At 33.5% G+C, this 9,330-nt stretch overlaps 1 protein-coding gene across 1 annotated transcript; it reads left to right on the plus strand.

Moving 5' to 3' along the window:
* The first annotated feature begins 82 nt into the window (after positions 1 to 82).
* On the plus strand, positions 83 to 7,899 carry LOC122071717 (coumarin 8-geranyltransferase 1b, chloroplastic-like). Its single transcript, XM_042636100.1, has 12 exons — positions 83 to 146; positions 628 to 986; positions 1,094 to 1,177; positions 2,238 to 2,312; positions 2,731 to 2,814; positions 3,005 to 3,094; positions 3,580 to 3,681; positions 3,786 to 3,881; positions 5,713 to 5,784; positions 6,667 to 6,765; positions 6,860 to 6,964; positions 7,522 to 7,899. The coding sequence occupies exons 1-12, from the start codon at positions 83 to 85 to the stop codon at positions 7,561 to 7,563; spliced, it is 1,272 nt and encodes a 423-aa protein (XP_042492034.1). The 3' UTR covers positions 7,564 to 7,899.
* Positions 7,900 to 9,330: the final 1,431 nt, after the last annotated feature.

Below are 9,330 nucleotides of genomic sequence, written 5' to 3' on the forward strand. Positions count from 1 at the left end.
TTTTTTGTTATCTCTACAACGAGGGAACTGCCCAAGGGGACTTTACTCACACACACTAGAGGGGGAGGGAGGATTAAAGGAAATGCATGTGACACGAGCTGATCCCTACACCACAAACCTGGCACCTGCTCTACAAGCAGAAGTTTGTAATGTATTTCATTGAGCATGTTTGTGACTTATAATTAGTAATGGTAAGAACAGTTATTGCTGCTAGTTTGTGTGGGAGTGTTCCTTTATTTAAGATTTTATCACATATAAAAGTAAACTTGTAGTTTCATAATGATCGAAGTCAAAGACTAATCTTGTTTTATTGTATAAGTATCTTGCTTAGCCTTCCATCCTATTATGATCATACATCCTTTTTTTTTTTTTTTTTTAAGTAAAAATGATCATACATCATGAACAGTCATTGAGGTCGATGTAGCCTGATGGTATGCAAAAACTTTTGGCATGTAATGTTTCTCATTGTGCATCATCTATTTCAGATTTTCTTTCTTTCTTCATTTCCATAGTTAAAGATTTGCATTTTCCACATAGGAATCACTTCCTTTTCTTTTATTAAAAATATATAGGAATATGTTTGGGCATGGTCGATTTATTTACTCATTTATTTCTTCAATTTTGTAGGTTTTGTCGTTTCATTTCAAGAACAAGTGAATCATAACAACAAACAACAATTCTGCCTTATTCCAGCTAAATGGGGTCGAATGCATAGATCCTTGTTCTCCAGTCAGTTCTATATGAGGTCATATTTGAATCGTAAAATAAATATTAAGAAAAAATGGCATGCCACACAACGCTTTCAATGTTATCTCCAAAAATCGTTTGCTTCAACTAACAATGAAGGAAACATAGAGCAGCAATCTTACAAGAATGACAGGTTAGAGCATGATTATTCATCCAAACATGAGGATGCTTATAATGGACCATTGGGAAAATTATATGCATTGTACAGATTCACTCGTCCATATGCTACCATGGGCACAGTAAGTTTTAAATCACTAAATCTTGATATAATATGACTTCAAAATGACTTAAATTCTTTATCATGATGATGAAGGTTCTTTAATTTATGTGCATTTTGAATTATCAGGTTCTGGCAGTGGCATCTGCTTCTTGTCTTCCAGTAGAGGCAATCACTGATTTATCTCTAACATTTTTCCTAGAAGTACTCAAGGTGAGGATATGAACCTTACTATAATAGTTGTGGAAGTGTTGTGTTTTATAATTTTTATTTGAGAAGAAAAAGAAGGAGAGGGAATGTACAACAAACGCAGGCTCTAAGCAACAAAGCCAACAAAAGGAGGAGGCATGTAGGACTGTCACAGCCGGTTCGGTCTACTTTCAGTCAGTTTCTTCAAGTTCTTGCATATACTGGGTTATTTTGAAATCAAATGGATAAATTGTTTGGTATACAAAATAGAAATCGAAAATGATACATAGCCATCAGTCCAGTGATTGGTCTTTTAATGGTCGAGTCACGGTTATTCATATATAGAAATATGGGGAAAAAAGCCTAGAAGACAGTGTGGCCTCTACACCCAAACACAGGGAGGGGTGAAATGACTTGCCCACCCCATGTAAAACAAAAATTCTCCTGCTGGTGATTCTTTTGTTTGTGTTATCATTGGTTCCCACAGTGGTGCAGGGCCACCCTACCTTTTAGGGAACCCTCTCCCATAAAATAAAAACCCAAAGTAATAAGGAGTTTTGGTTGGTCCTATCAAACGGTCTCATCTAGTGGTTTTTTATATTTTATTTTACCAGTTGTCGTGGTTTCGATCCAAGTGGTCAGTTTTGGTTCTCTAATTGATTTTAATCAATTTAATCGAATCGGTCCAATTTTTAACAATACCATAGATAATATTTTGAATTAATCGAGGTATAGGGCATACTCCAACTTTTTTTTTTTGGGGGCAGGGGTTGTTAGAAATCAGCAAGGTATAATTATAATTAAAAAAAAATGAGAGAGAACTTTTCGACATTCGGCATGGCCACCAACAGAGAGGCTACTTGATAGCTCAATGGAGTAGAAAATTAATGTTTAAATAGACCTATAGTGGAGTCTACCCATTGCATCCCAACCTACATTATCAACAATTTCTCTTGGAGGCACTCTCCAAACATTTGAAGAGTGAGTCAATGAGGCTTTTTTGACAAGAAGAATAGCACAATAAAAGGGAAAGATATTTCTTCAGGCTTGTTACCGGTATTTATACTATTGCTTTTATTTTCAGGCTATTATTCCAACAATATTTGCTCACATTTATGCAGCGGGAGTGAATCAACTATATGATATAGAAATTGACAAGGTGAATGCAATTTGTTTATTAGTATATTCCCAAAAAAAAAAAATTTAAGGAGATGTGGAGCCTACTATGTGAATCATGCCCTTGGTAAATTTTTCATGGCTTAAAAGGTTATTAGAGAAAGGATAAATATGTTATAGGGAAAAGACCAGTAATTAGACTTGTTCCTTATGTCCTCTCACAGGATCCCATGAAATGACCTCCCTACCTCCCTTATGTGTTCAATGGTGAATACCCATGTGCTCTACACCATTGGAGGAAGTAGGAAACACAGTCAATTACTATTCTTTCTCCCTATAACATATTTATTCGAAATTAGGTTTATAGAGAAATAACTAATATAATATATTTATAACAATGTTTGGTCATATTTGGTTTCTTTTTTTCCTCGTTACTTCTTCACATTTTTGTATCTATGTAGGCTAATAAAAAACATCTTCCAATCGCCTCTGGAGTCTTCTCAATTGGAACCGCTAAGGCTGTTGTCTGGACAGCCACATTGCTGGTAATATATGTCTGGGTAGACATAGGCAATTAGTTACATAATTTTTCCTATTCAAATGCATTAAAAAAACCTATAGTTTAAAAGATTTAAGATATGAAAACTTTATACTTGCAGACACTTTGAATTAAATTTGTTATTATACAATTACAGGTCCTAATATAAGATTTTGTTTTGGCTTTATTTTGTGTAGAGTATTTCTATGGGAGTGATGTCTCAATCCCCAGCACTTCTCTGTGGCATCCTTGCAGGCTTAATGGGTGGAACTGTATATTCAGTTGATGTATGTTTCCCTCATCCATTTTCAATTCTTGGTTAGTATCGGTTACCAAATGAGACATTATATATAAAGATAAATAAAAAAAAAAAAGGTGAGAGAGTTCTCTAAGCAAGAGGCATAGAAGAGCTCACCAGTGATGTGCTACAAAATAGTATCTTACATTGTAGTGCAATGAAATCATTCAATGTGAGGAAGAGATATATAGACACTAATGCGCTTGAATACCTCACTCTAGAAGCTCAGAAAACCTTTTCTTATCAAATAGTAAAGAAAAATGGGAAAAAATCTGACTTCTTTAAATTATATATTGTATGGAAAAAAAAATTCAAGTGAGGGAGTATGGGTAGAAAATATTAATAAAGTTGACTGAGTTAAAGAATTTCATCTATTGACTAATGTAAGCTTATAACTATCTCTTGAGTATTGCATGCTAATTTCAAATTGTTACATTGATAAACTTCATTTCTTGATTATATTTTCTTTGTTAGCTTCCTTACCTTAGGTGGAAAAGAGATCCTATACTCACTGCAGCAATTATTGGATTTTGGAGGGGTATTGGTAGTATTATACCCTTCTTTATACATGCTCAGGTAATAAAACCTTTTATTTTTTAATTAAAAAATTGACATTATATTTATATTATCTTACTTTGAAAGCCATTTTTGGACAATGATGATCACCATGAAATGTACAGAAATATATACTGAGGAAACCAATAATTATTACCAAGTCATTGATATTTGCTTCAGTGGTAATGACTCTACATGGTATTGCTATCGCAACATTCAAGGTAAAGTACCCATTAACTCATGATAGGAATATTTCAATCTATTTATTTTTAGATTGTTTTAAATACCACATGCAAAATCAATAATTTTATTGAAAAGAAAAATTCAGCTTCAACAAGCTCAACATGATATAATAATCTCAATTTGATCTTTTGTACTGTTTTAAATACCACATAAAAAGTGAACATTTGGAATCAAATTTTTAGATTTTTTTTTTTTTTTGGATTGTAAACATATAAACAACCACCCGAAGTTCTCAACATAGAGCTGATATAAGTAGATGGGAACAACACCCAATCCCATTTCATTACAGCTTTGCTTAGATAAAAATTAATTTAACTACTGATAGCCACATGCATTTTTTGGCATGTCAATGTACATAATTAATGAAACCACCTTTATAATGTAATGTAATATGTTTTACTTAATTGCACGAAACAACAGTTTTCCATTTTTGTCAACAATAACTGAATTCTATTCCCATTCAAAAATCTCAAAACTTGGATCTCCATAAGCAAAGTCTTCTAACTTAAAGGAACAAATTAAAAGAGACCAACATTTTGCTTTGGGATTGACAAGTCTTTATTTCCCTTTACAAGCAGAGACAATTCTAAACTTTCTCTACCTTTAGCCACATCCACATTAATCAGTTTCATATCATCAAATGGTTCTCCTGATCTTAAAACAATTTTCCGAGGACCCAATTTGCATTTATGAGAAAAGATTTTCTGAGCCATCATGTGAGGATGTACTAGCACACTCTCTAGTCTCTATCAGACATACGACATATTTGTACTAACTGGACTAAATAGGGAATAACAGAAACAAGTGTATGAATTGAACATTTGAGTACAATCAGGCATCACATAAGAGCAATCAATTGGGATTTTGGTTTTCTAAAACTTTATCGACCTATCAAGGGATTGGTCGTTAATGAAATGATGCAGCAATGTAGCTTATGATGTTTTGGCTTGGAGAGAGAGCTGATATGAGTAGGGTTTGAAGATGATGAAAAACAATTCTAAAAACAAGTTCTGCAACAATAGAAGAAATGTTAAAGCCTTGTTTTTATTTTCCATTTTTTTGAAAGAAATCCGTTTTCAGAAGTATCAAATAAAACATCTCAATCAATGATATAAGGATGTGGCCAGTTTACCTCACTCAACCATTTATGACAAGAAAAGGGAGAGGATTTTGGAATCAAACCCAAAATCAAGGATTTGGGCAGAGGTCATTGAGGTTTCCTTAAATAAATGAACCCATATATTTCTTATAAAATTGGTGTAATTCTAAGGAAAAGACATTGAAAAATAATCAACCTCCCATCTCTCTCACCATAGCCCCAAAACAACTTTCCGCTTTTCTTGCCCTTTTTCTTTTTCCTTCATCTTTCCTGCATTGGAGCAATGCAGCAGATACAGCATTCAAGGGCCTTACACCCTTCAAATGTTAGGTCTGTCAAACAAAAGAACAAATGTTTCTACTCCTTTTGCATCCACAAAAATAATGTCTTTGCAGTATAATACTAATTGCATAGATAACTATTGTGTAATTCTTAATCTTCTTTGATCAACGACAACATTCACATTACCCTTATTAAATTCTATAAGATATTTTGCATGATAATAAATGGGTGAAATATATGGATAGAGGATATTATTTTCTTCTTTTCTCTACTATTTATTCACATTAGAACAACAAAGTTTTTTCTAACGAAAAATGTATTAGTAATTACTATTGGACTTCATCATTATTCTATTATATATTAAAGAATTTACTTGTGTAAGTTCATTTCTTCAATTATATCAAAAATATTCCTGTTGCAATTCACAGGATGTGCCAGATGTTGATGGAGATAAAGAAAGTGCCATTGTCACCTCTAGCACCAAACTTGGCAAAGAAAGAGTTAGTGAAAATTTTATTTTGTTTCCATTTATATATAAATAGATTATCCTCAAACTCAATTAATGAGTTTAAGTTAACCAATCAATACTAATGATTTTTTATTCCATAATATGTGGTGTGGTAATATTAATTTTAAATGTTTGAGTCTGTTATTTTATTAATTAAATAAACAATCAGCTATATCACATGTATGAAGGAAATCCATAATGAAAAAAATTTTATATGTCCAAACAATCATTGGGTAATTTTATATTATATTTGAGAAAGAAAATATGTAAATAGAAATATTTTTCTTTGACCCCAAGGGGGTAGCAAAGTTGGCAAGGGATTTTCGCCCCAGAAAGCATGTGGTTCTAATAGCGCTTCCTCTTACCTCCTTGGGGCCACTCACATGAGGGTGTTTAGTGGTCTTCATTGCTTTTCGTAAAAGTTGGATGGTTCTCATTCAATCCCGACATGATCCGGTCCATACGGTTGTGGGTCAGTATAGGCCCATGGGATTAGTACCATTGTTAGAAAAAAAAAAAAAAACTATATATATAGTTGTTTATCCTCTTATTAGGATCTTTTTTATGATTATTAATAAATTATATTAGATAATATTGAAACCTAGATATAGGTTTTCTTAATCTTCGTGGTCTTTTTTTGCTTGGGCTGCTTTTCTGCTAATGACCATGTCGAAGGTGGAAGAGTAGCTCATTGGTGTTCTCTCTCATTCTATATATATATATATATATATTAGATAATATTGCAAATATAATTTTGGTTGTCTATCACAACCTTGTAAAGACAATGTTAGCCATTATCACTCACTGTCATTGTTATCTTTTCTCACTTTTTTTAAGTAAATGAACATAATATACTTGATAATATATGAAACAGGCGTTCTCCCTCGGCATTAATATCCTTTTGACTGCTTATGGTATTGGAGTGATAATGGGGGTTTTCTTTTCTTCATCTTTGCTGTTCAAACTTAGCACAGTAAGTAATTTATGTCATTTTCTTTTAGTCCACTGCCATTCATACCATTTTTCCATTATTAACATAATGTCCTAACAATCTTTATTGGGTGTAGATATTGGGTCATTCTGCCATTGCTGCTGTTCTGTTACTTCGTTCTAGGACTGTTGATCTTAAAGATAAATTATCTGCACAATCATTTTACATGTTCATATGGAAGGTAAGTTGCATTGGTTTCATAAAACCTTATGATGTTAAACATGGGTCAACATTTTGACAAATGGAACCACAACACTAGATCTTCCAATCCTACAAAAACCACGTTCTTTTTAAATAAAATCATACCTCATGCCAAATTAAAAGTTCAAATTGAAGATATTTTTCTTTAGAAGACCATGCCCTGATTAAATTTTTAAATTGATGATATTTTTCTTTCAAAGACCACAGATTCAATTTGAAATAACCCACCTTATCATATGATCAAAGAGTACTTTATGAGATTTTACTATTTTACTTAAATGTAAATTTTTTCTCCTCTTTTTATTCAAGAAAATCCCCTATCTCCTCACCTCTCCTGGTGAAGGCAGAACTTGATCCCCTTACATAGTGACAACAACCCACAACCCTTGCCATTGTACCAGCTAACATCCATGAATTGAATATTTTCCTTTCTCGTGGTTTTCCCCTTAAAAAAATAGAGCCATATATAGGTGCAAATGTTAGAAAATTGTGAGTTAGTCATTACATTTCATGACAGAAAACATCCTCTCTTTGCAGTTAATCTATGCCGAGTACTTCCTGCTTCCATTTGTACGCTGAGAAGAAAATCTAGTGATGGCACATGGTAAAGGGGTTGATTGTTTCCTAAAGTACTGCAGGACTTGAGAGGTGGGGATAGCAAAGTAATTCTACCTTGAGAATTACCTTGTGTATTTAACTTTAACAAATCGTGGGTTGACTTCTTTATGAATTCTTGTGGGCCTTTATTTCATCAATGGGCTTGGGGCCAATAGCTTTGAAATATTCTTATCAAGATTCCTTGTCAGCAAAATGAGAGTTTTCTTATGTTTTTAGTCTAGATCCATATGATTGTAAATCTTTAAATTCAGCAAGTGTAAATTGGTCAATGTATGTGGAAAGAACTATTCAAGGGTACCTCGAATGTGATTTTACTGTAGCATGCATTGAATTCTATTAGCTAGAAGAGAGGTAAATGATTGCATTATAGTCATTTCACCCAAATGGGGTGAATTGTAATATTATAATAGTTGAAGGGGTAAAAGACAATAAACATAACATATAGGGTTACCCAAGTCTAAGCAAAATATTAGAGCACTTATTGGTTGAAGTGGGTGGCCATTGAGGGTAAAATAAACATTTCACTACCTTTAGACTTTGAATAAAAGTGGGGAGAGCTAAATTTTCATTCTTTCTTTCCCATTTGCTTGTTTGCTCTTGAAAGAGGGAGAGAGGAAGAACACGAAGAAGAGATTGAGGAAGATCAAGGAAGAAAGGGGTGAAATTTCTGCAACAAAGGTTGATCATCCATAGTTCTAGTGAAGAACACTTATTTTGAGGACTGATCTAGAGAGAGAGAGAGAGAGAGAGAGAGAAGGAACATGTTTTGAACTTTAGCCCTAGTGATTGAGTGTTTTTCTTTGCATGCAAATGAAAACTTACAGCCCATTCTTGGGAAGATGACCAAAGTACCAAACCGTCTCAAGTTAGTATGAAAATTTACTCTTTGAGCATGTGTTTAATCTATGGATTAGAATTTCTAAATTTGTGTTAGGGATGAACCTATAATAGTGATTTAGAGTGTGAGTGTGCTGGAAAGAAACTCGAGTTGGAAGCCAAAACCCATTTCTGTTGAGTCATCCTCTTCGGGCAGGCTGACCTTTGTTCAGTCCAGACAACATAAGTCTCTTATCTTAACTCCCAATCATGGCAATTTTTCAAAAGCTATTTGGACGGCACTCTTTGGGAGATATCTCATTGCTATAGAGAGACAAAGTTGTAAACAAGTTGGCAAAACTTGCCTCCGCTATCATGACCCAAACCCAGGATAAGGGTATGGTCACGCCCTCACGGGGGGTGATCAAAATAATCAGAATTCAAAACCAAGCATCCATGCATAGTTCATAATATAACAACCCAAAATAATTAAACCTTCAAAACCTACATAGATTTTTATTACATATCAGAGTTAACAGAATCAAACCCTAGTGGCCAATATTTACATTCTAAACTCCCAAGTCCTCATTCATACTTGGTCAATATTTACATTAAGTCCTCTTAACCATTAAGATTCAACATAAAGCAAAAAATAAAATATTTTTTCTTATGTTCACCATCAACTTGCATGCTCCTTACTAGCCCTATGGCCCTGACTATTAGCTGTTAAAAACGATGTATAATAATAGGGTGAGCTCGGCAGCCCAGTGAGTAAATCCCCGCCTAAAGAATTCAAAACCAAACATGTACATACACTAATGAAACAAACCAAGCAATCATCATCATTTATTATGCTTGCAAAATAACAACCATAAAAGTGTCTATTCCATACTTTTTCCTTTGTCCCTGGGC

The sequence above is a fragment of the Macadamia integrifolia genome, unplaced genomic scaffold (genome assembly GCF_013358625.1).
Source record: "Macadamia integrifolia cultivar HAES 741 unplaced genomic scaffold, SCU_Mint_v3 scaffold_5A, whole genome shotgun sequence".
NCBI classification, from domain to species: domain Eukaryota; kingdom Viridiplantae; phylum Streptophyta; class Magnoliopsida; order Proteales; family Proteaceae; genus Macadamia; species Macadamia integrifolia.

Excerpts from the sequence above, each read along its gene's own strand:
- LOC122071717 (XM_042636100.1), top strand. The coding sequence starts at position 83 with ATGCATGTGACACGAGCTGATCCCTACACCACAAACCTGGCACCTGCT. Across the intron at positions 147-627 it reads TGCTCTACAAGCAGAAGTTT|GTTTTGTCGTTTCATTTCAA; the intron begins GTAATGTATTTC and ends TCAATTTTGTAG. Across the intron at positions 1,178-2,237 it reads TTTTCCTAGAAGTACTCAAG|GCTATTATTCCAACAATATT; the intron begins GTGAGGATATGA and ends TTTTATTTTCAG.